The 26,793-nt window shown below is 46.1% G+C and overlaps 4 protein-coding genes across 4 annotated transcripts; 2 read left to right on the top strand and 2 right to left on the bottom strand.

Moving 5' to 3' along the window:
• The first annotated feature begins 122 nt into the window (after nucleotides 1-122).
• LOC135816027 (kinesin-like protein KIFC3) lies at nucleotides 123-16,214 on the top strand. Its single transcript, XM_065329383.1, has 18 exons — nucleotides 123-599; nucleotides 2,354-2,474; nucleotides 4,342-4,476; nucleotides 4,734-4,810; nucleotides 5,296-5,583; nucleotides 6,351-6,449; nucleotides 6,860-7,084; nucleotides 7,657-7,777; nucleotides 8,055-8,197; nucleotides 8,880-9,056; nucleotides 9,494-9,772; nucleotides 10,287-10,580; nucleotides 11,228-11,332; nucleotides 12,091-12,345; nucleotides 13,323-13,452; nucleotides 13,779-13,976; nucleotides 14,393-14,571; nucleotides 15,315-16,214. Exons 1-18 carry the CDS (start codon nucleotides 588-590, stop codon nucleotides 15,390-15,392), a joined length of 2,916 nt encoding a protein of 971 aa, XP_065185455.1. The 5' UTR covers nucleotides 123-587; the 3' UTR covers nucleotides 15,393-16,214.
• LOC135816028 (phytanoyl-CoA dioxygenase, peroxisomal-like) lies at nucleotides 15,916-17,747 on the bottom strand. The gene has a single exon (XM_065329384.1). It carries the CDS (start codon nucleotides 17,560-17,562, stop codon nucleotides 16,543-16,545), a length of 1,020 nt encoding a protein of 339 aa, XP_065185456.1. The 5' UTR covers nucleotides 17,563-17,747; the 3' UTR covers nucleotides 15,916-16,542.
• A 227-nt stretch (nucleotides 17,748-17,974) lies between these two features.
• Nucleotides 17,975-19,602, top strand: LOC135816026 (sex-regulated protein janus-A-like). Its single transcript, XM_065329382.1, has 2 exons — nucleotides 17,975-18,165; nucleotides 18,862-19,602. Exons 1-2 carry the CDS (start codon nucleotides 17,991-17,993, stop codon nucleotides 19,083-19,085), a joined length of 399 nt encoding a protein of 132 aa, XP_065185454.1. The 5' UTR covers nucleotides 17,975-17,990; the 3' UTR covers nucleotides 19,086-19,602.
• LOC135816025 (ubiquitin-like domain-containing CTD phosphatase 1) lies at nucleotides 19,412-26,587 on the bottom strand. The gene is made up of 10 exons (XM_065329381.1): nucleotides 26,184-26,587; nucleotides 25,334-25,510; nucleotides 25,043-25,134; nucleotides 24,419-24,525; nucleotides 23,841-23,956; nucleotides 23,067-23,165; nucleotides 22,502-22,539; nucleotides 21,909-22,010; nucleotides 21,085-21,198; nucleotides 19,412-20,074 (listed from the first exon to the last, which is right to left on the bottom strand). The coding sequence occupies exons 1-10, from the start codon at nucleotides 26,194-26,196 to the stop codon at nucleotides 19,940-19,942; spliced, it is 993 nt and encodes a 330-aa protein (XP_065185453.1). The 5' UTR covers nucleotides 26,197-26,587; the 3' UTR covers nucleotides 19,412-19,939.
• Between the last annotated feature and the right edge of the window lie 206 nt (nucleotides 26,588-26,793).

Raw genomic sequence — 26,793 nt, 5'->3', positions numbered from 1 at the left:
CCCAACCGCTTCCCGGTCAAACAGGGAGTCGCATTTTACGACTCCTAAAACACATCTTCCCGAACCAGACTGGAGTGGACCCGTGGAGGAAAGGGTCGTCACCAGGTCACGCAACCATGCATATGCCATCGGATGACCGGGTGTCATTTTCAAATTTTAGTTCACTGCAAGGCAAGTGACAGCGGAGTCGATCGTGGGCAGGCAAGAGAATAAACAGACAACAGAGCGAGAGCTGTGGAGGAGCAGTGCAATGAAAAAACCCCGATTTGAGCGTTCGGGGTGTACCAGTGATCTCTGTTGAGTGCTTGTTGTGTTCGATGTTTCACCTAGCGTACATCTATGCTCTGCCTTCGCTAGGTAACTACTAGTAGTAGTAACTTACTTATTGTAGTCTGAGAAACAAACATTCCTGCCAGTGCCACTGGTCCGCACACGTAATAGTGGACAACAATACAGCACATCCCGCAGCATAGGAAACTAACTTGAAGCAGAACGGTCGCACTTGTCTTGTGCTCCGAGAAAAGCTGGGGATTGGTACGCAGTGGCACGGATCAAGCTTCCACTGTTCCCCTTGATTGCTAGCCAGTATGGCAGACGAGGTGAGCCCACGACAGAATACTAGAATCTAGACACACACACATTTCACATGCATCTCTTCCCTCTCGTATTCCTTATCTCTTCGCTGCCTTGTTATGGGGAAGAAACCTCCGTTTGGATATGCGAAATAAACCAGCCATCATCATCATCATCAGACGTGGCTGAAGCCAAGGTGTTCAGTTGAGCTCAGAACGTTCCCGCAGGCTGTGTAAAATTACACATGGTAGGAGGGCTACACCCAAACTGCAGCCGTTGATGGTCTCACTGACTGATTGACTGACTGATTGACTGACTGGTGATGTAGCTCGAATTAGGACTTTCATTAGAGTACACGTTAGTCGTTAGATGATGTGGCCAAACCGTGGAACAGTTCTCGAGCCATGAAGGTGTCGGATTCTACTGGCCAGCACTGTACAGTGCTCTGTAGCACACGTGTGTGCATCGATTCACTATGGTCAATTTCTGTTCTGGCCGGACGGATTTCAACGGATGACCCAATCATCCATGCTTGCGTGCATGCACGCACTCACGTGTGTATATATATACATATTACCCAACCCTTTGGCGTGACACAACTCCCACTGAAACCTACTTAAAGGGGAAGTTAAGGCAAAAATTAAAATTTCACCAGTTGTAGTCTTCGGGGTGCTGAGTCGAATGGTCTTGGTCCGAGAAAGCTGAGACGCTCCCTTCCTACTTGAATCCCAATCGAACTCGCGCACTTCCACCGAAACTGGGTGACTGCGCCCTACTAGATGGGGATTTGTATGCAAAATGTCACTAAAAGCGCCATTTCGTTCTTATAAAAGCACGGATGACCGCGATTGGCCCATATGTTGTAGTCTTTTGGACGCTGAGTCGACTGGTTTTGGTCCGAAAAGGCTGCGATGCAGCGTTCCTCCTTTATTCCCAATCGAACATGGTTGAACAAGTGGTCACGTGCTCCTGGGTGCCCAAATCACCTGGTCACTACGCCAGCAGGCGACAACTTTCACACCAAGGTTCAACTTGAGTTCAACTCGAGTGACAGGACTGCACCCAAAAAAGGTCAAAAAGGCTAGTAAGTTGTACCCTGCAGGCACGGTGACCAGCTGACTGGTGTACGCAGGAGCACGTGACTGCTTGTTCAACCATGTTCGATTGGGAATAAAGGAGGAACGCTGCATCGCAGCCTTTTCGGACCAAAACCAGTCGACTCAGCGTCCAAAAGACTACAACATATGGGCCAATCGCGGTCATCCGTGCTTTTATAAGAACGAAATGGCGCTTTTAGTAACATTTTGCATATAAATCCCCATCTAGTAGGGCGCAGTCACCCAGTTTCGGTGGAAGTGCGCGAGTTCGATTGGGATTCAAGTAGGAAGGGAGCGTCTCAGCTTTCTCGGACCAAGACCATTCGACTCAGCACCCCGAAGACTACAACTGGTGAAATTTTAATTTTTGCCTTAACTTCCCCTTTAATTCCTGCGTCGGTTCTACATGTATCTCCTATCTTGATTATACCTCAGCCATGGCACTTGTACTTCGCACAGTGTATTCCAGTGCTGATGTTATCTCCTCAAGCTTCGTGGTTGCGGCACTGCCTTAGCCTACATTACAATTAGTGTCAATTACCCTATATAACTAGTGAATAGCATCATTATGTTTTTATTGTCTGATGAGTGTTTTTGAACACGAAACTCTGAGTTACGAGAAAGATTTTTGGTCTCTGTTGTTCTGCCCTTTGTGTATATGTGTGTATAACTGTTGGCTATAGCGCGGCATCAATGGAGGCTTCAAGACGCCGAAGGTGTACAAGCCCGAGCTTGGGAAGGCTGGTATGGCTGGTGGCAGAGAGTCTAGAGCGGAGGACATGCTCGATGAGCTAGGACTAACAGGTAGGCATTGCACTACAGCAAACAATGGATTATTGTGATAGACATTTTTCCATTATTCCCTGTATTTACCCATAATGAGAAAGGAATGAAAACGTTCGGTTAATAAAATGGCTTTTATACTTGACTGTGTGGATTGCGTCGGTGCTGACACCTTTCTTTCGATATTGTGATAGAACAAGTTTTTAAAAGTTTACTTGTATAAACCTTGGTAAGTACATGTATGGTGTTTGACATCAACAATGATGGCTACTATGGCCAACCAGACCTCAACGAAGTTGCGGCCAGGGAGGGAGTTTATTTTCTTTCTGCACGGTACGCGAGTCACCACACACAGTGACCCTCGGTATCGTAAGCTTGGCAGAGCACTCAATCACATACAGTGCTATGCTCCCATGGTAAACCGGTATCATGCTCTTTATTGATTGAGTGGAAATGGAAACCTCTCAGAGATCAAAAAATTCTTGCTCAATTGCTAAACACGCTTTGCGGTATTTGACTTGTACGTTTAGTTTTAGTTTTCTTCCAAACAATACATGGCTGGGGTAGCCAATAATCACTTTACGTGGCGCTTGCAGGGTTTTTATAGCCAACCACGTCTAACAAGGAGAAGAGTGCATGCTTGAAGTGTATTTCAACAATTATGTACATGTATAAAAAATAGGGGTGAAAGTTGGCACTGAGATCCCGAGTTCGAGTACTCTGATTTTCTCCGATCGAATATTCGAGTATTCGAGTGTTTTTCATCTCCTAAAAATTGCACACCAATGGCTTTAAAATAACATGATACAAACCTGATTGAACCGAGTAGCAGTCATTGTTCTCGGGTATATTGGTTGGTGGGTCATTTGGGCTCTCTCTACTCGTAAACAAATGTTCACCACACAGTCTGCACATCACCATCTGCCGACTGCTGCCCTGAAACTGCAGATTTCTGTAGTAAATGCATGTACCATGTATGAACGAGTACTCTGATTTATTGCGAGTACGATTATTTTTGAAAAAACCGAGTGAGTACTCGAGTACTCGGTATAATTGTTTCACCCCTAATAAAAAATATAAAATATAATAAATTCGGCGGGTTCGCGTACCGGGCAGGTCAAGAACTACATGTATAGTAACATAAATTGATGAAAGTTGGCCTTTGCCGGGATACTGACTTTGACCGACTACGGCGCGGTGCATGATGACATCATTGCACTCATGATGTCATCATGCGCATGTCAAGGTGCAAACTCATCTAGCATGCTTGCATGTACAGTCCGTATCGCCTATAAGGTTGGCGGCTATAGTAATATACCGGATATAGTGATCAATTTCTCAAATTCATTTTCATTTGCCATAACTAAGTATACACAGTTATCGCGTATAGTAATAATCGTCTATAGTAATATATCGCCTATAGTGATCAACTTCATATTTCAAAAGACGTTTATTGCACTATTTTTGCATCGGTTATAGTGATTGATGTAAAATCAAGCGATGTCAGAGGAGAACAGGGTGCTACTTCTTCATGAAGAACTTGTCCAGTGAGTGTTGTTTGGTGAGTTTTGCTTGTACGAGTCGTACAAGTTGCCAAAATATGCCTCCATCATGAGGAAATCCTGGTTTTGTGTGTCAGGAGCTACAGCCAGCTACATGACATTGTACAATCATGTACATGTATGTAGTGCGTATGTGCACGGCGCGCTGAGTCGTTTGACACCCCACTCGCATACATTGCATGCAGTATCGGTCATAGTAATATATCGCTTATAGTGATAAAATGCTCAAAATCAAACACCAACGCTATAGGCGATACTGGCTGTACTTATTGTGCTGCTGTACATGTGGATGTGGATCCTGGGCACTGTGATATCAATGCTCACAGCCCCAGGAGGTGCATCCGATACCAGCATCAGCTACACTATGACTGGAGGCAATGCGGACGATGATGATGATGATGACGACGATGATGACGACCCATCGAGTGTGTCATCAAGCTCCTCGCGCCAATCCAACCAAAGTGAGTCAATTCATGGTAAACGAGGCAGACAGACAACAAACAGACAAACAGACAGACAGTCAGACAGACAGACAGATTTGGAGACACTATGCGTGGTACGGTTTAGCAACTTCCTAATGCTGGGATAGTCACAAAGTACTGGAGACAATTCAGGTAGTTAGTTAACCATGCTGTTTATGTGATCATACTATTCACGAATGCATGGAGAATTGAGAATTGTTCGATTTGCTTTTTCTGCACCATGTCCTTTCGTCCAGAGAGTGCAGAAAATCGGCTAGTGCAGGAGCTCAAGAGACATGAAAAGAAGAGGCAGGAAATCATGCAGAGAATGAAGGTGAGAAATCCGTATGCTGTCACCATGCAGGGTGGTAGGGGGAAGGGGTACCAGTAGTGCGAATCCATGTGTGTGTGTGTGTGTGTGTGTGTGTGTGTGTGTGTGTGTGTGTGTGTGTGTGTGTGTGTGTGTGTGTGTGTGTGTGGTGTGTGTGTGTGTGCGTGTGTGTGCGTGTGTGTGTGTGTGTGTGTGTGTGTCATCAGGATCTTACTCACTATTTAAAGTTCTATTCTCCATGACTGACACACTATTGGTCCTTTCAAGTTTCAGGATCTGCCATCATCTACGCATGAGCACTATTGTACTTGTGTTGTATTGTATGTGCATGTGTGTGTTCGTGCATGCACATGCACATACACGTATGTGCATGTGTGAGGGCCCAAGTAACGTTAGTTGTGCATTATCACATACATGTAGCATGTGACCTTCTTCATTTTATTTACTTTCTACGTTCTTGGTGTACCTATCCGCTGCCGTGCACTCAGCGCTACGAATCCGAGAGGAACACTCTCCGTCAGGAGATGGAGAAGATGAAGCAAGCCAACCGCTCGCACATCAAGATGTTGAAGAGAGGCCATGAGCAGGTCCTCGTCGACAAACAGAAACTAGTGCAGAACCTGGAGGACATGGTGAACGAACACGACAAGCGGGGACCGGCGGAGAAGAAAGAAGCGTCGGTCACCTTGCAGAGGCTGGTGGAGCAGATCTCGTCACTGCACAAGGACAAGGCATCGCTGATCACGGACAATGTGGATATGCAGCAGAAAACACAGGTTAGTAAGCCCACTGTGCCCACTGGGACTGTTCACTGGTGAAGCCGTCTCCAGGAGATCAGACCTGCTAACAACTAAAGTTGAACTCACACGTACAAGCTACCAATGGGGGTTCAATCAGAGATTCAATTTGACCATATAATTATGTTGCCATTCTGCACACCGAAATAATATTCTGGTGCACAGTTGAACATTTGACATAATTGATCGAAAGAACACCTTGCACTGAGTCACACACAGTGGCAAGTACCTTGCAAATAAATGTCCAGCCTCGGGATCTAATAGCGATAGCCCTGGCATCATTTCTATATGTGTCCCGAACTAAGCCAAGCCAAAAAAAATGCTTTGTTAGGGCATATCATTGATTGGCTATTGGTAGGGAACGTCACCAAGTATGAGAGGAATATCTGCTTCTTGTGTGACGGCCTTTTTAAATTGTTTGTTGTTCTAGGGTTGAGTTTAAACAGGAGATTTGCTCATGAAAGTCTTGATGATATATACATGCATGGTAGCATACTAGCATATGTCCACTCATCCTGACATTGAATGTAGAATACAGCCACGTGTAGCGACAGTACTACTCAATGAAATCCAGTCACGCCACTCAAGTGCGTGCCGGGCGTAGCGCAGCCATAGACTTGCGAACAGTGGGCTGCGAAATGCTGCAAGGCGCAAACGTGAGCAATGTGACTGGATTTTCATTGAGCAGCGCTGTACAATGGTCCCGGCGTGCCCTGTGTCTGCATTCATGCTATTTTTTTTAACAGGAAGCTGAACAAGACATGCAGCAGGAGCGACTGCACCTCCAAGGCCGTATCGACAAACTGAAGCTACGCCTGGAAAGTACCCCCGAACAGGCACCACAGGTACTGGGGACACTTCATTGCAGCCTACTCTTTCTGCGTATTGGAAATGCATGACCTGAACGGGAAAGAGAAGGGCTCTCAGTGACACCCCTGCTGAGGTAAAATGTAGGAGGCTGTTTACTCACTTTTGGCTGCGAGGAAAGGCGAAAGGTGACTGGGACTAGTCTTTTTGCTCTCTTGAAACTGCATGGTTTCCCTGTAGATCCGGTTACCGATAGGCCTGACACAGCTAGTTCATGTACATCTGTTGACAACTTCATCATAGTAACCCGACAGCTGTACTGAATTCATTAGTGGCACCCAGTAAGGCCCAGTGATCTTGGTTGGTTCCTTATTCCAATGACCAAGCAAACAAACAGATAATGTGCTGAAATATCCCATGTGCTTACCCTTGTCATGTTGATACTCAGAGTGTTGGGAATGGACCAAGCGTTGCGGAGGATTCGGCCAAAGTCAAGGACCTCCAGGCTGAAGTCTCCCAGCTTCGCAGCAAGCTAGCAACTACTAGTAGCCAGCAGAGCAAGCAGCAAGCAAAGCAGGACGCTCACTCGGCAAAAGAAGTCGACGAACTCCGTGCGGCCAACCGAGACCTTCAGGCTCAGCTTGCCGCAAGCGAGAGACGGCAGCAGTCACAGGTAGGACGTTACATCTGATCACATCCAGTTGTACCGTTTGTCCTGGACTCACTATTGATTACTTCAAAGTACACAGCATGGGGCTGTGTTCCCCAAACCAAACAAAGAAGAAATGCAATGCTCTTGACAAAATAAACAATGAGCACATTGTGCAACAGAAGCTCAGCAAGGTGGCGTGACATGACAATTAGGCACCCGAGATATGATCTTCCGACGCACTGAGCAAGAGTGTGAGAGAGCTCGATAGCAGCCGCACGATGCTGTCGTGCTGTTTGTCAGTAGGGAATGCAACATGCATAATATATGATCAGTCTGGACTCTGGACTAACGACCTACAATAGTGACAATACATCACCGTCCACGGTCACTAGCATTTCACTGATGGTAGTTGTGTTTAACGGCTACTGATCAGTCCGCTTTCTCTCCAAGTAATGAGTCAATGCAGATTGTTGGAAATGGGGTCACATCCTCCGTGTGTTGATTGGTGATTGGTCATGTGACACATATCCCTTGTGTATTGACTGGGGCCGGTCAAACCCTCTGTATATTGGGCATTTTTTTCCGCTACTCAGGCCAGCAGCAACGAGAAGGCACTCCAAGGTAAACTAGACGGTGCAGTTGCAGCCAGCGCGGAGCTGCAAGCCAAGCTTAAAGACACTCAGCAGGAGAGTAACGAGAGCAAGAGAGCCGTCAGTAAGAGCGCATGCACACTGCCACGTGAATACCGTTGTGTACATGTCATATGGTGTAATGCTAACATGGCACAGTTCTACGTGGGTGGCTCAAGCATATCAGATTGATTAACAAACTCAGATATAAAGTGACATTGTTTTATCCACCTTTAACATTAAAAATTTGAACTGGGATACGAATTCACAACAAACCAGGCAAATTTAGCTAATATCGGAGAGAATTTGATAGAACTGAACTGGCTTGGATATGATTTTTTGCTTTTTCTGTCTAAACGCAGATGATCTGCAGAAAAAAATTCGTCAACTGGAGGCCATACGCACTGAGCTTGAGGCTCAATCTCAGGAGCGTGGCAAGCAACAAGGAAGCACCCAACAAGACCTCAACAAGGCCAGAATGGACAAGAAGTTACTAGAGGAGCAGGTATGTTGGAAATGAGGGAGCCTTCTGCTTCTTATCTCTCTCCTTGTAGGTAGCTATCAGTAAAGAACACTAATACTGATAGGTTGGTATTTTGAAGTGTTCTAGCGCTTTGACAGTGTGAAATCCATGCCATGTTTGATCGATCTACCAGATTCATGTCATCAATATTATCGCCTTGAAATTCCTCCAGTAGTCTCTATACAGGTTACACAGTAAGGACTTTAGACAACTGTGTATACAGGTTAAGTATGCGATTACACCATCAGGTGAGAACTTGGGGCACTTTGGTGAAGTCGAGGAATCGCGGCACAGAACTGCACTTGCACTATAATTGTAGTGACTCGCGCTGCATGCTTATAGGTAGCTCCCATTAGAAATCCGCCGACTCACTAGTAAGTAATAATACTTAGTACGGTATCAATACTTACCTCCCATCAGAAAATCCACTTACTCACCCCATGGCATCATTCGCTCTATTTGGTGTAATTGCAGTCACACAGCGTGACATGCTGTCATTGATAACCACGTGTGCCCATGCACGTACTCGTACACCTGTACACCTGCATGCGTGTGTGTGTGTGTGTGTGTGTGTGTGTGTGTGTGTGTGCGCGCGTGTGTGTGTGTGTGTGTGTGTGTGTTTGGGGGGTTGTGCGGTGCCTGTGCGTGCACGTTTCTGTCACAGCTGTCCACATTGCAGGGTGAGTTCACGCAGATGCAGGGTCTCATCTCGGAGATGGAAGCCAGCGAACAGGGACTGCAGACTGACCGACGAGAACTGCAGAAGAAGCTGGCAGATCACGAGAAGACGGTAGCGTTGCTATCCGACACCCAGGGAGAAGTTGCCAAGTACAAACGGCAGGTAGGGAAGTGAAATCTGGAATGATCTAGCAGCACGTGGTTATGGCCTACAAGACTGGTCGGATCTTAACACATCTTGCACTACAGCTCTGTGTCCTGCCGATATCAGTCACAAAGCACATCGGGTGTTCGCACATGTGAAAGAACATGATTTAGACTGATGACACTGCTGAAGAGCAACACCACCAAAATAGAATGTATAGAACAGAAATACATGCCAGTGCAATGCTGTTGTGTCAAGTGCTTTTATTGTTTTTTTAATGTTGAACGGGTGTCTGCTGGGATGACAGCTACACCACAGTGGTTAGAGCATCACTGGCCTCAAGCGGAGGTCCCTGGTTCGATTCCTGGTGGTGACAGTCAAAATATTTCTTCAGACTTTTCCCGTTTGCATCTTTCCCGCGAACCAATGAATATCTGTTTATTGCATTACACTAGATGTCATCAATGGAAGACGAGGCCAAACGGCAAAAAGAAGATGCACGCCGAGCGGCGGATAAAGCCAGGGAAGACCAGGCCAGAGCAGTGGCGGACGTGGAGCGGCGAGTACGGGCGGAAATGGCCGGCGTTCAGGACCGGATGGGGGCCATGGTGCGCATCGTTTCCGCCATCCAACGAGAGCTCAGCGAGGTCAAGACGTCGCGCAAGGACATACAGAAAGAGGTCCTTGCCCTGCAGCAGACTGTCGGTCCGGGCATCAAACAGATGAGAAAACGGGTCAGTGCGCATGCGTATGATATACAGATGTGTGAAACCTAGTAATAGCTGTGTCTAGGGCCTGCAGAATCATAAAACCTTCTTGTATGCTTTAAAAGATATTGTGGAATGTATTAAATTTGTTGTAATAGTTGTTTTGTTTCAATGGAGCTGCGTGATGTGTCACTCCAAATTGCGAAGTAATAGTTGTGCCCATAGTCTGTGCAATCATATAGCTAGTACTAGTACTGAAGTAGCCTTCATGGACGTATGATCAATGTCCAGGAACGTTTAGAATTGTGTTCTACACACCAGTCTTTACACTAACTAGTGCCAAGGAAGTCATGATGACTCACATTGCTCTACAGGGCAAAAACAAAGCATTCGCAATTTCTATAAAGGCTAGCCGAAATCTGCCACGATAATATGGATCTGCAGAGGGCCAACATTTTCAAAGAGCTAGGAACTGCACATCTGCAGCACATGTGCCAATGATCAAACAGACTGTACTGCACTGGTGGTGTGTTGCATTCAGATCACGTCGGCCATTACCGAAATCGACACAACAAACAAAGAACTGGTCAGAAAGTACAAGAAGGAGATGATGCTGCGCAAGAAGTATCACAACGAGATCGTGGAGCTCAAGGGCAACATTCGGGTGTTCGCGCGTGTCCGGCCGACTATCCGGGAGGATGGCACCGGAGCGCAGGCAGAGCATGTTGTGACATTCGATGACGACGACGACGGCCTTCTGTCCGTAGCGCACCGAGGAAACATAAAGACCTTCGAGCTGGACAAGGTCTTCAAGTCAGGCTCAACTCAGGAACAGGTACATTGTGTTGTTGTATACTTTATATAAAAATAAATTAAATATAAAAAAATCGACGGGTTCGCGTACCGGGCAGGTCAAGAACAAGGAGTCGTACAACTCCCTGGTCAAGAACCACCTTTCCGCTTCCGTGGGACGCCACCACCCCATGATCAGGCGTTAGATGCGGCACCTATATAGTGGAAATCAAAACAGGCGTGATGCCTAATGACTATGGACCCACCGTGTGACAAGGTGAATTCTTCTGAATTGCTGGCACAAACAGAACATGCATTGCCTGCAGTGCTCAGAAACACATACGTCCTAGTATACCTACTCGAATTATTATTTACTAAAGTGGAATTTGTGGTGCAAATCTGATTAGGCGGGCCAAGATACACCGTATGCAGTCAACTCATGCAAGTAAGATTGCCAAATTCCCCTCAAACATACATTCACTGTTGGGCAGGGACTTGGTGATGGTGGTGATGCTGGTGGAGGGGGGAAGGAGGAGAGATACTTCACCCCATTTTTGGTGGAATTTTGATACATGTACCGGTACCTAATTTCATGTCTATGAACATGCCTCATCCTGTTTTGAAGGATCTTGCATATGTTTCTCCTGGTTCTCACCGCTTTCTCCTACTCACTGCTTTTGTGAATCGTAGGTGTTCGGCGAGGTCAGATCTCTGCTGATCAGCTGTGTGGATGGTTACAATGTCTGCATATTTGCATATGGTCAAACGGGCAGTGGAAAGACATTCACCATGGAGGTAAGAGGACTGTGTTGTATTGCGCAACAAATTCACGATTTTCGTGAGACTCGGATAGAGCTAGAGGCTGAGTTTTCCACATCCGTGGCATCTTCACCACCCTCAAGGGTCAAGGCGCAGATGCAGCTCCTAAAGCGGTCTTTGTATTGCAACAGAGAAAATAATTGCAAATTCTGAATATTGGTTTGCCAGAAATGTTCGAAACGTTGAAAGGTTTCAGCTTGGATGACCACTACGCCATGCGTTAGTGGTAGAGTATCATTGCCCCAAAGAGAAGGTACCTTTTTCGAGTCTTGGGGTTAATAGTAATTTTTATTTAGACTTAACCCTAACCTTGCTGCTGTGTGCCCAGCATCCTGCTGTTACACTTCAACGTGGAAATGCTTACGATAATAACCCCCTTCACTCCTTCAAACTAAGAAATGCTATGGAGGAATGTTTCACAGAAATTAAATGGAATTCAATGTTTACATACCGATACTAGCTAGCATCCATGTATCATCTGGAATGGATGCAGTAGATATAAATGACATACAGACATTGTCATTTATCTGTTATTCATCTGTTATCTAACTCCACTGAGGAGCTCTCAATGAGCGAAACAGCTGTCTGGAGGATATGGAGATTCCATCCAAGAACGTGGATGTGGGCCAAGAGCGCAGTGTGGAGAGGTGGACAGTTTCAAAATTTCAAAATGGCCGAGTCCGTCGCAGCTTCTGAGTTGCAGACATGGTCCATGTGTTAATATGGTGTTTCAGGGCTATGGTGAGAATCCGGGCATCAACCCGCGAGCACTGCAAGAGCTGTTTACGGTCGCCGAGGAGCGCCATAAGGACTGGGAGTATGCCATCACGGTCAGCGTCATGGAGATCTACAACGAGACGATCCGCGACCTGCTGTCCGACGCTCCCACCCAGGCCAAGGAGGTCAAGCAGAGTCGGAACGCGGCCGACGGCCACTACGTGCCCGGCCTGACCTGGATACGAGTACAAACTGTGGAGGATGTACATGAGGTAAGACAGTTCGAACTGCATGTACACTGCAGTGTTTACATGCCATAGATGTGATACCCCATTGATGTAATACCCCATTGATGTGATACCCCATTGATGTAATACCCCATTGATGTGATACCCCATTGATGTAATACCCCATTGATGTGATACCCCATTGATGTAATACCCCATTGATGTGATACCCCATTGATGTAATACCCCATTGATGTGATACCCCATTGATGTAATACCCCATTGATGTGATACCCCATTGATGTAATACCCCATTGATGTGATACCCCATTGATGTAATACCCCATTGATGTGATACCCCATTGATGTAATACCCCATTGACGTTCAAAGGCATTGCTGTAGTGGTTGTACTCATTCCTAGAACAAGAAAGAAAGAGGAATGAAAAAAAAACAGACTGAAAAGACTTCGACTGAATGGGGTGCACGGCATGATGGGGTGCTGCAGGCTACGCTGACCTATGTTCTTGGCATCTGCGCCTACTTCACGCGACAGAAAAGTGAGGGAAGAAAGAGGGAGAGAGAAACGAAAGACTCGAAGAGATTCAAACAGATAGCGGTAGTATAACATGGAGGCTGAAGAATTGATTGAACAGAAAGATAGTCCTCATTTTCATTTGCACTGCATGCATGAAAGTTGTGATGTCAGTCACTTTTTGTGGCACGGTATTCATTGCCACTGTAATTATATTGGGACAGCTGGCCTGGGCTGTGATTTCACAGGGGCGTCGCACACGGTACGGTCACTACGGTATTGACCGTACCACTATTTGCCCCAAGTACCCCGCGGATCAATAAAATGCCCTGATTTGGGCTCTAAATTCCCAAAATTTTCAGCTCAGCCATCCCTTCCCCACAAGTAACATTGTACTTCAGATGGCTGACCATACCATACTAAACTACCTTCCAACGCCCCTGTTTCATCATGTCTTGCAAACCCATGACTTCACTGTGCGGGTTGCAGGTATTCGCTCTTGGAAAGGAGAACAGAGCGACTGCTGTGACGGACATGAACGAGCACAGCAGCCGATCACACGCTCTGCTCAGCATCAGGGTGGTCGGCACCAATCGCACAACGGGAATCAAGACCGTTGGTAAGTGAAGAACTGGCTGAACAGAGTGACAGTTAGCAACAGTGTGTGTGTGCGCGCGCGTGCGCGCGTATGTGTGTGTGTGTGTGTGTGTGTGTGCCCACTGATCGCCCAGTCTGCTTAGAAGGATCGTCTCCTCTAAGCCTTTCTCCACTGCTCTTGTGATGTGATGATGTTCCCATGAGCTAGAGTATGGGGAGGAGTGTGTACAAGTTAAAAGGGCATCCGAGCCAAAATCACATAATGTATGATTGTGTTGATCATAATTCACTGTAGATTCTACATGTGTACGTTTCGGACATGTGTCTCGCACCTGTGATCCTGTGCAGGTCGCCTCAACCTTGTCGACTTGGCAGGCAGTGAGCGTATAAACAAGAGTGGGTCGGAAGGAATGCGACTGAAGGAGGCACAGAACATCAACAAGTCGCTCTCCGCGCTGGGTGATGTCATCCACTCCCTGAAGCAGAAGTCTGGTCACATCCCGTACCGCAACTCAAAGCTAACATATCTACTGCAGGACTCATTGGGTATGCTCATCATAATACTAACTGTTACAGAGTGGTGTACTTGAAGTAGCTAGGATTCTCCACCAACACATACACACACCACATAACACACACACTCACACGCGCACGCGCACACACATACACACACACACATACACACATGTGTGCGTGTACATACACACACACACACACACACACACACAAACTCACATACACACATGTGCGCGTGCACGCACACATACAAATATATACACACACACACACACACATATACAAACTCACATACACACATGTGCACGTGCGTGCGCACACACACATACACACACACACATACACACACGAACACACACACACGTGATAGTGCTGTAAGCCCCAGGAATGCACCTGGATGGAAGGTAACTTTACATCTTGCTTTGTTTATACATTGCATCATGCAGGTGGTGAGAGCAAGACACTAATGATGGTGCAAGTCTCTCCCGTCGAGAAGAACTCCAGTGAAACGCTGTGCTCGCTGAACTTTGCTAACCGCGTCCGTTCTGTGGAGCTTGGACAGGCATCACGGCGAACAGAAACGTCTGACTCCAGCGCTGCACACGATCGCATGGCGGAGCACGGGGTGAGATATTTTGTCAGATTGTTACTTTGTAGCTTCATCTTGATTTAAAGTAATTAGTCAAATAATGCAAATCAACAGGCATGTACGTACCATGATTGAGCGATAGTCTGTCTATCTCAACAGTAGTCGTAGTACAATGCTACAGAGTCTGCACTTGATCTCTTAGGATGTACTGTTGTGGACATGGAAATCCGGTCGCACGTCTAGCGGCCTCAGGGCGCTGGCCATGCAGCCGTGGATAAGCGGTACACAAATGGATGTTTACGCGCTGCATGCAGCAGCGCGCTGATTTGATTGCATCTGATCAAGAGTTACATGCACACTGTACGCGCTGAGGGCGCCGGCCCCGGTCAATCGACTGGATCTTCATGTCCGCTACAGTACATTGCACTGCATGTGCATATTGTTAGATGTGTGCCCCGCAAGCTTCAAGGGCACACACCTACTTGTGGTGCTGGTAATTGTGTGTTTAAAGTACATGTATACCCTCCCCCGTGACCATGTTGCCCTCCCTTCATCTACGCAAGTAGATAAGGGTTTGGATTCACAGGCAACTTGAGGAACGCACACGTGCAGGTAACCCTAAAAGATGTGACCCACTAGACATGTTTAAGATTTGGTCCATTGTTGTCCAAACTCAGACCTGAACAGTCGTTATCGCCCCCCCCCCCCCCCCCTCCCCAAACACACACACACATGACATTCTCCTCGCTTTTTCGACTTGCGTGCACTATGGCTTTCAGGAGGGAGTATCGCTGACTGGCCGTGGCAGTCCAGCAACAGCCGGCAAGAGGCTCACTCAGACGGCTAGGCGGCGATAACACCCTTGCGACCGCGCACTTCATGATGACTTCAACATCAACAATTCCGGTGGTGAACCGTCTTGCAGCAAAGTTTGAAAACATTGTCCGACTGCATCACCAGACTGTGAATATCTAACATTGATGACACATACATGTAACTTAACCCCTTGATTGAGTCTGTTAGCTTTCCTTGATAAAAGTCTCTGCCATGACGGCATTCGTGCCATGATCATACTGACACATTATGCGTTGTACTGCTTTTCAGAACTCAATGCCATGATGCACTGCGTCTTGCCAACGTACGGCGCTTGCTTGCTGCCATAATTATAGATATTGTTCATGTGCAAAACTAGTGTGATTTGCCTCTGCCAGAATGAAAAATATGTGGATGTCGTTGTGATCAATATTTATCAAATTTCCATTCAACGCCATGCACATCATGTTTATATTTGTTTACATATATTTGTGCCCATTAAAATCATACATACCAGTATATGCCTCAATGCCCCCCCCCCCCCCCCGAATAGTGGCAACAGCAGCAGCATTTTATATCATCAGTAATACTAGTATTTGGTGATGAACAGATCAATATCTTATTGCATATTCGCAAGGCAAACCTAACCGCACAGCTTGACATGTATGGTGTATTTCTAAAATATTTGGTAATAAAAATAAGAACGCCTCGCTATGCATATCCTGTGGCCTGCTAGCAACAAACCAACATGCCTACAGGCCTGCATGGCTGTAGGATTCAATGTAAATAAATATGCTACCATAATAGTGCAACTAGCCAACTAGTAATTTGAGAGCTTTTTAAAATGAAGTGAATTTGTCAATCAAGAGCTATAAAAGCAAACACTAACAATAAAAAAACGACAAAGCTGCATGCAAACCTAACGTTCTAGAAAAAAAACAAGTTGAGAGCATGGGCAACTACAAGAAATTTGGCATTATGATTGCCAGGTACGGAATTGCTGGGCTATGACTGGAGATACGGCTTGTCCAGGCGAACACTGGCCAGGGTTGCATTAGCTGATAGGTACACCGTCGCATCGTCAAAACAAAAGGTGGATGTACGGGATAGTGGTACCGACTTCCGATAATTCGCTCAACCAGCTTTCCTATAAAAGGTGGACGTTCCACTAGTATTGGGTTGCTAGCACTGCGCTCAAGCAGTCAGGCTGCCGTGTTCGCCAGACACCAAACGAGCACGAATCCGCCAAGCGTCGTGCGTCGTCAGCTTAGCGCTGGCCATTCCCATCTTGGCAAGGCGAATGCGAGCAATCTCCTGCACCTCGTCGTCCATGATCTTCTGCGTCGGCGCAAGATCGACCATCACGCAGTGAGAGGAGGCGTAGTGACAAGAGATTGCCTTGCGGAAGCCGTCTGTTCGATTCATTCCAGAGCCGTGGATGAGTAGAGGGTGGAAGAAGACTGTATCACCTTCTTCCATCTCCAAATGTACCATTTCGGACTTCGGTGGCATACTCTCCAAAGGTATACCGTGATACATTTTGTTGACACCGCCCTTCCACTCCGGATAGCCGTGTGCCAGTAGTGGATTGGTGGCATGGCTTCCAGGGTGTACTACAAGGCAACCGTTCTCGCGGTCGACATGCTGCAACGCTGTCCACGCGCACACGATCCGATCGGCGGGCCTGAACGGGAAGTAGTGCAGGTCCTGGTGAAGCGGATGGCGCGAGCTCTTACTGCCCGTGTCGGGTGGTTTGTTCAGCAGCATTGTATGCATCGACATGAGGTCATTGCCGGCAATGGCCTGTACGTACGGTAGAATGGCCGGGTGGCTGCAGTAGCCAAACAAGACCTCATCATCTTGGAAGTTCTGTACCTTGGTTATTGCTTTCTCGTCCACTACGTACTCGGAGCGAGCAATGCTCACATCCCTCATGATCAGTGCAGATGGATCTAGTTTGACCTCGCCAGAGCAGATTTGGCGAAACCTTTCCTTGTACTGCTGTGTGGATTGGCGATCAACCAAGCCCCTCTTGACGACAAATCCATGCCGAGCGTAATGCTCTATTTCGGCTGCTGTTAGTGCAGAATCGGCTGCGCAATACGAGGTAGGGAGGGTAGCACCAGATGCTGAGGTGACCTGTACCTCCAGAGAGTCAGTAGTTGGCTTACGCAAATGGGACGTCAGAACATCCAAGCGCCTGCTCGAGGCCATCGTGGCTGGAAAGTATTCACTAACCAATCAGCAAATTGGCAATCCTTGAAATATCTCTACGTAGTCATCACCTCTCCAACAAGGCCAGGGGTAAGAAGTTGAAAGAACGTGAAGAGGAGAAGAGTTTAGTTTAGGAGTGAGTTGGACCCTTCACCTCCCTTCTGTCATAAAAAGAGAACGGTGTTGTGTCTTGTGATCTTTTTCCAAGACAAGCGTGACTGCATGGGTGTAAATCCTCGAAGACGTTATCATGGTTATGCACGGGCCACGCGCCATGCAATGCATGCATGATGCACGATGACACTCCATCCGAGCAAAAATATTCAAAATCTCATCAGCAGGCATGCAGGATATCAGTCATTCTTATCTTGAATCAGGGAGTCGTAAAATATTTTACGACTCCCTGTCTTGAATGAATATTGTTTTCAATGACAACTCGGTTTCTGATTCAGAAAAGGTTTCTCTCCCTTCTACCGAGGATGGATGCTATTGCCAGTGTCAAAATTGACCCGGAGGGCGTTTTCAAATACATTCAAATCTCCCTTCAGTCGGGCGACGCCAAGAAAGTCGTGATCCGGGGCGATGGTACTTGTGAATACCATGGTAAGTGTAATAGCCTTATAGGTAGATCTACTGCCTCAGCCTGTTGCGTTTATTTTTATCATTCTGAGAAAAGAGGACAGTAAACTAGCTTATTCCAAAGTGTGCTGAGTAGGTTATACCGTCCTTATCACTGTATCAGTATTCATGCACGGGGTTCATTTTTTTGCCACAATACTACAGTAGAATCACACGCCTAAATCTACATCTGCTACAGAATCTGGTATCTGACTTTAATAATCTGTTAGATCTAAGAACTGCACACAGATACTAGTTCTGATGAATTTGGTCTGTTGTTTTATATTTACAATATGGGCATTGCCCGCTCTTTACGGTTGGTACCGCTACCGCAACTGTTAAATCCGGGCTTGTGGGTTGAGTCAGCGATGTGCGCCCATGGCCCTTACAGTGATGGAGGTCTGTGGCTGCGTGACACCAGGCACTGGGCTAAGCCGAGGTAGCAGGGTTTATTGAGCAGCACAGATGCGTGCACGGTGATACTGTACAGTGACAGGAACGTTGCCAGTGAAATCCAACCCCATGAACAAACAACACCGCGCCTAATGCATACTAGTATCTCAATGTCCATAGTACTGCTGTTCTGTGACTGTTCCGGTTGAAATGTGGTTGGATTTCACTTGTATGAGATGCCTGTGCTGAGATTCTGGCCCTCTTTTCCTCTGTTTCTTCTCCTTACAGCCGATATTCTGGACAAAGTCACTGATGGGGAATTCGGCCGTGACAGGACCATCACTGCATCATGCCTGGGAGGGGGCAGGATCAGGCACGATCCAGCCGCCAAGTCTATCTTAGTATATGGCTATTCTGTGGGCTTTGGACGAGCAGACCACACGGCAACAGTTCGACTTCTAAAGGAGCAGTACCCAGCATATAAAATAGATTACAGCAATGATGGCTACTGATCGTCGGAGTTGTTCTTGAGCAAACTATTTGCACTTTTTTTCAAGAGATTCTGTCAAAATCTATGGACTCCGGAAGTCCGACGTGCCAACTGGAATGACCAGGCATATGTGCCGTCGGTAAGCGAGTGCCCAATGCAGTGGAGCTGCTCACTCAATGGTTATGTTTGTCGTGATCCAGTGCTGATACTGTGTCACTGACTGAATGGTACTGAAGGACACACATGGGCCTATGGTACTGAAGGACACACATGTGCCTATGCTGAAGACCACACATGAACCTGAGATTGCCTGCTGCATCCCCGCTGGCTCAACAAGAACGGTTTGAGCGATGTTAGAGACTTTTTATTTGCTGTTTCATGTGATATTCTCGTATGGCAGATCGAATTCACAGGCATTTCTTTGCAACTTTATGTACATGCAGAAGTATTTTGAATGAGCTCATTATAATTGGACATATTCTGTTGCCATTGGTTACATACTTCAAAAGAAGTACATGTATATTCACTGCTTGCATGAAGCAAAGGTGAAATGATCAGCTTTGTGTGTGATTTCGTCATGTCTCGAGGGACTGTGGCATTTGATGAAAGCGTGTTAAAATCGTTTAAAAACACTGATGAAAACCGATACAGACGTGTTCGTGCAAGGTGGCGATAATTCCGTTGCGTGTTTGTTCATGGCCGGTGCTGTCCATTGTCGTGTGATGTTTCCTGGTGAGTGGGTGAGTGTGAGGCTTGCTGCTTCATTGTTATAGTATTATGTATATGTATCAGATATGAGCTTACCATACGCAACACAAGTGTTTCACAACATGTGAGAGGAACTACAACTTCTCAAGCCGCTGCTGCCGACATTGGCTATTCACGGTCCCAGTGGCGGTGACTGATCGCGGATAGGTCATCACAAGAGGCAAGGCTCACCAGATACTTGGTCAGCTTGAGCAGCTCCCTGTCCGTCGCTCTGTTCACATGGGCATGCTTGAAAGCCTTGATCTGTACGGGGAACAAACAAATAACACGCAGGAAAAAGATGTTGCGGAGAAGTGTGCAGGCCATGTACATACAGTAGGGGTAGGGGCAGGGGCAGACTTGTGTAGGGCAAAATAATAACCTATGATATATTAGCTGGTGCTGCTGTCTAGCCTTGCATAGGAAAGTGGATAGCAGGTCACTACAAGTATGATGTATCTTCGTAACACAAAAATCACTAACGTTATAACAGTGGACCTCTTTTCTTTGCTATCTCGAGCAAAGGAAAACCCGGTTTCGGGTTGGTATACGTAAGTATAGATTATAGACCGGTTAGGAGGTCTATACAGGATATATAGACCGAGTAAAAGACCGAGGTCCCCCGAGGTCTTTTACGAGGTCTATATATCCTGTATAGACCAACTATGAGGTCTATAATCTATTTATCGTGTTCTCCACACAATAGTTTCTCTTCATATACGACATATCATTGTAATTCTAGTATTATACTATAGCCTATACCGCATTGTCCTGCATTGAAAGTCAAGATCATTTTTTAAACTAGGTTCAGCATCGGTAGCACAGTGGCTGGGTGGTAAGGAAGAGTGACTGAGATTCACAAAGTTGTGGGTTCAAATCCCATCTTGTGTATTTCTGCTTTCTTCAAAAATTTCTTTTTCTAAGTTGGAGAGAAAATTTCTAAGTCCAAGAAGTTCTAAGGAGTCAAATATAAGTAGTCAAATATATCGTGTATTTGACTAAGCAGTCAAATACGCGATATATTTGACCGCTTAGGTATCAGGGAAATTAGTGGGGTCAAATACTAAGAAGGCGATAAACTGTTATATCGAAGCTCAAAGCTCTGCTATGCAATACTCTTTCGGCCAGTGTGACCTTGCGGAGCAGCTCACTCGCACGCTAAAGACCCTTGATTTGAGAATGCAGCGGCCACTATCAAACACCAGAGCTGCAGAAGCATACACTACACTCTCACTCCAGCTGTCCATCTTCATGTGCTTGCCATACACGCTCACCTTTATTCCATTCCGGGGATTCATTAGAAAGTTTCGCCGCAAGTCATCCACGAGAACAGTGTTTTTCTGCGAGAACTGCTTCAGCTTTCCCCAGATAACACCAAGTGGCTTGGTCTGGAAATAGAAGACAAATGCAAACAAATCCAGCATGAAACCATCATAATCTCACCCAGTAAACACCAAAAAAATTTTACAAAACCCCTGGGCTATAGCTGAACTGGAAAAATTAGAAGGGAACTCTCAAATCGGCCAAGCAAATGGGAAAAAAATTGCAAATGGTAAACCTTCAACCAAAAGGCATGTGCACGCGTGTGTTGTGTATGTTGAATAGCTATACGCGCGTGCATGTCTTGCTGTTTTTGTCTTGTTGTTATTGGCTGAGGCCAGTTGTACCTTTCCATCTGTTTAAATGGATTTTCCGGGTGTTAGCGGCCGTCGGGAGTTCCCTTGGGAACAGATACGATGATTACATTTTTTTTTTTTACAAATAAACTCTTCCAGAATGACTGTCCAGTGGTGTTGGTTGAGCAAGGCATGTATTGACTCGTGTTCACACATCGCACTGCTATTGCAATGCAAGTACTTCAGTATGCATAACCATGGTTACACCCTGAGGTCAACATCAGAACCCGATGAGTAGCTTATTATAGGCGATTCAGACTACGGCCAACTGTGACCACGTTTCTACGACTCAGACGTGTTTGATCAGCGATTGTGCATAATTATTTGAAACACGGCTGCATCACCATGGAAATTCAAGTTCAGACGTGATTTTGGCCGTAGTCTGAATCGCCCATTAGCAAATCGAGCAACCCTGAACTCACATTCAGCAGACCGCCTTGGCCTTCAATGTACACCGATATCATCGCCAGTTCGTCCAACATGAATGAAATGGAGTAGGCTGGGTTGGATAGCATACCCAATTCCTACACAGCGTTGTGAAGACATATTCGAGAAAGAAAGCACCGAGAACAATACAATCACAGTGCCGGTGCACTTATTCAGTCAGTCAGAAACCAGAACACCTTGCCCCATGATCTCTTTACTGCATTTGAAAAACTAAATTTTAAAAACAACCCATACTTCAACCCGCAGCCATCATCTGAGCAAAACGACCATGAGAGAAGGTTTGATGGTTGATGGCACGTGGCATCAAACCAAACGCCAAAACAGATCAGACTTATTTCCCCGAGTACATGTAGATGCACCGACCAGCATAGTTGTACAATGGAATAAATGTGATGAATGCGGATAACAACAGTTAGAACTTTGAAAGCCATGCCGCCGACACCCAGAACATTGGTGACGGGTACGGGAGTGCACATTCTGTTCATGGATAACACGGTGTACATCAGGGATTCGGGTACGACTCCCCGGAGTACACGTAGTACAGTGGAGCGCCGTAGCCATTGCTCACCTGCAGTTTTGTTTGAACCCATTTCATACCAGTTGCAGCTGTGTTGTACAAAGGAGAACCAAAGCACAAGAAGAAATCCAATTCGGATATTGTGGACACTTGTCCACTGACTATTCAATTCTTACAGAAAGCGTAATCACAATGTCATTGTGTTCTCTTGTGGAACACAATGACCAGCATAGAAACCAGTCTCACTGGCCTGGCCATTGTAATGCTAGTCACATGTACAGTGCGCTGCTCAATGGAACTTAGTCCCCTGTGTCAAATAACGCCAATTGTTATTTACCTGTACATGTAGCCTCAGATATGCAACACTGGACTGTGCATGGGTGCAGGGGGTGCTAACTTGTTCATGAGACCGGATATCATTGACAGTAAAACCTAGATTTTTTTACATTTGAGAAACATTCTTATTTCGTTTCCGGAGGAAGTATGAATTCTAGGCTGTGTGTTTCATGCAAAGCGCTAGCTCATTCATACGCATGTACTTCACAACTGTAAAGCTACTATTGTGTGCCCGTGTGCGTGTGTGTGTGCGTTTGCATGACAAAGAGAGACGACTTACACCATATTGCTATGTTGTAGAGAGGATAAACCGTGGTCAAGAATTCCTGCAGGTGCGGCCGTGCAAGCTCTTGAGCGGTGGTTGCTTTGGATCTGTGGTCTGGTGCCAACAACAACAACAAAGCCAAAGCCAGACTGCATTTTCACTACAGTCCATTCATAAAAAGATGAGGGCTGGCTCTGGCGAGCTCCTGTGCTTGGCGATTTTTGTGGTTTTATCAAAAGTATATAACCCCCATATATATACTCTTGGTTTTATCGTACACAGAACTGCAAAATTTGAGGTTAGAAAAAGGGTCCAAAAAAGGTACCTCAACTGCAACTGGGGTTCGAACCAGGGAGTAGTACAATACCTCCCTGGTTCGAACCGGACAATGCAGTGATGCAAGTGGAGTGAAACGGATTGGATTTTCATGGCCTTTCCCAATTCAGTGCTTACAAGACAAAACCTGGCCGAAATCCTATTTTTGTTATGGCTTGCTTTTCAGATAAATAGACTTCAGAAACATAACTGGAAGAGGATTCCATGGGGATTGCAGAAAAAAATTGTGAAAAACTCAAAATTTGACCCATTTATGGCCAAAAGCTAGGATATCTTGTTTCCCGAATGGACTGTAATGTCATTACACGTCCAGCAATCAACGCACAGTTTCATGGTCACGTTTCATCAAAACGAATTATATTCAGAGTCTTGTTATGCGTTTTAAAGTGCGGCTAATACCCCTGAAAATATGGTAAGTACATGCTACTGAATGATCATTCGACACAAACATACCAAAGAAAGTGCAATCGATGTCCAAGACAAGAAGCTTGCGATCGTCGCGCAGCGGGTTGACCAACTTGATGTCATATTGCTCTACACGCCGACTGATCTTGTCCAGAAACATGGCCCTGCGCGAGAGACAGAGATGGCGGATAGAACACACAGAACACTAATCTAGCACAGTACAATCAGACCACTGATTACAGTCCTGATAAAAAAAAAAACACATGGCGAGGCATAAGCAATGCAGTGGACATGCAAGTAAGACCATGAAACAATGCCTACCTTGTCATACCTTGTCATGCAGCAGTACTTCTGAATCTTCACGACTATGTTCGCACAATCATTAGTAAAGGGAATGTTCGAAGACTCTCCAGCTTGGTAGGGAGCAACACACACTGCCTCCACTATCGCCAAAGTTGCGAACACCATTTTGTAAATGTCTCTAGAAGTTTCTGGTACCGTACTGTTTGTGCAGCGAGTGTACTGTAGAAGTCACAGCAGAGGACATGACCGCACTCATGTTGGAATATAAGTATGATATTGCAAGCAATAACTGTGGAGTGTGGTGTGCAAACTACCAGTCTTACTGCTTGTGTACTGGAGCCATCTCATCCTCCGGAATGTCAAAGACGTCCTCGTCGTCAGCCGAGCTACTAGCGGCTTCAACTTGTTCCTGGGTAGGTGCTGCGGCAGCCTATCAGTATAACACAAACACAAAATGACAACCCTGGCATCAGAAACACATACCAGTACTATGATAGACAAACAATCTCACATGATAATTACAAAGAGTTGAAGACCTGATTACAACAAGGACGGCACATGCAATGTATGTACACATGCTCCCCCCCCCCCCCCCCTCACACGCACCAATGGGTACACATCAAATTTTGTAAGTATACCGGATATCTACCCCAAATTATATCGATATACGAGCGGACATATATATTATGCATGCACTTCAAAGCACATGTCCAGTAAAAAACCTGGATTTAGAGGCCAGTGAGAGACTACCTGTCTTCAGAGACAACCTGTCTTCAGAGACCACACGTCGGGAGGTCACCAAAACAAGTTTATGACTGCATTCAACTTGGAACAAAGCGGAGCAAAACTTTAGACTCACTTTGAAAGGAGACACTTCTAAAAAGTCAGGGGCACATAACACATCATAGTGATCATACACATGGCTAGTGTACACAACAGCAACTCACAATATCGTCTTCTCGCGAGCCAACCATCATCAGCTTGTTGACCGGCTGATGCTTGATGGCTGAAAAGAGAGTGTCGTCGGATGGTACTCCCTCTGCAACATACCAGTGTGTAGACAAACAACACTGATAGCCGGCCACCAACAGCTAAGTCTACGTCAGAGAAAACCAAAGCAGACTGACAACCACTTCTTCCTACTGTGTTTGAAGTTGGCCGGCAATACCAAAGTCTAACGGAAATCAAACAGACATGATGAACTGATGAAGTCCACCATCAGAACCACCTCCTCTTACTGTGCTTGAAGCCAATCAACTTTTGACGGTGTGGCTGCACGCCGGTGAGATCCGACAGGCACTCCTTCAGTTCTCCCACTCTCGAGCCGGTGTGCAGATGCTCAACCGTGTACTCCTTGCCTTGCCATTTCACCTTGAACGTGAGGACGACGTCACCGCCGCTGGATGCTTCCACTCCTGTGCACATTGCACAGACGACAGCAGCAAAGATCAGATCAGATCAGAATAGCCGGCATGCCCATTGTCAAATTCAGCACAGTCTGGCTTTTAGCTTTCAGCTCGCACACTTTTTCAGTCTGTTTTTTGGGGGGGGGGGGGGGTAGAGTTCAACCTGTCTTTCAGGCCTCTGGATGGTAGCCAGAAAAACGAAATTTACTTCCGAAATAGATGACCATTATTCTTCAGATGCGGAGAAGTCAGTGTGCACATGTGACTGGCATTTACATGGATCGTTTAATTCAGCAGCAAGGACTAATTTCGTTGTGAGCACTTCCTATTCGTCGACATGCATGAGTACAGTGTAAAACGACGGTTGCAGGGCACAAAACAAGCCTCGGAAATTAGTCCTTCTTGTTGGTGAATTAAAGCTGCTGTCTCCAAAACGCTTGATCGCTTTTAATTTGTATTTTCTTCAACATCCAGTCAGTGCACATACAGTACATGCACCAGAAAGAGGCCAGGCCTGGATGGAGGAGATACTGGATACTTGACCAGTACACTGTACAACTAGTTTTATTTTATGGTGTGTGTACATGTACGTGCGAGCTATTGTGTTTTCAAAATGTTCATCCATATCTAGCTAACAATATGGGATGCTAGGAATCGAGGTAGGTATTCATTCATGCCGTACCTGATGCACTCATTGTGTTTACACTGGCACTGGCCCTGTCCAAGGCCTTCAACGAAGCTGCACAACAGCAAGTAGAGACAGCTCCGGGATGAGCAGCGGTTCGTCGTAGGAAACAGTATTTACGCAGCTGCTCTACTGACTCCTCTCAACAACGGCAGGGCTAATGGCTACTTCTCACAGTCTAGTTATTGAATTATGTCACCAGAATGTATTTTCTCGATATTACATAGACTACGTCGGTCAGAGCAAGGATGAGAATCGACCGACACAGAATCGTTCCAAGTGGGTGGAAGGTTCTTCGCACGCAAAATCAAAGATGCTGGGCCTACAGATACGATTCTTAGCTGTTCGATGAAAAGAAAGAGGTTGTGACCTTTTCTATCAAACAAACTGATATCGTTTTTCAAATCTTCTCTCTGACTCTGTACCAAGATTGTAGGGGACTGTCCCTAGCCTTGCACGTGTTTCGGGCACTTTCGGCCACTTTTTCAGGTCACGTGCGCACTGACTTATAACGACTTGTACTAAGTAGTAACATGTACCATCAAGAGTAGATAAACTCTTGGTACCATGTGTACTGCTACTGTGCTAGCATAGCAAGAGGTGGACT

The sequence above is a fragment of the Sycon ciliatum genome, chromosome 4 (genome assembly GCF_964019385.1).
Source record: "Sycon ciliatum chromosome 4, ocSycCili1.1, whole genome shotgun sequence".
Taxonomy (NCBI): domain Eukaryota; kingdom Metazoa; phylum Porifera; class Calcarea; order Leucosolenida; family Sycettidae; genus Sycon; species Sycon ciliatum.
This window is presented reverse-complemented; position numbering and strand designations above follow the sequence as displayed.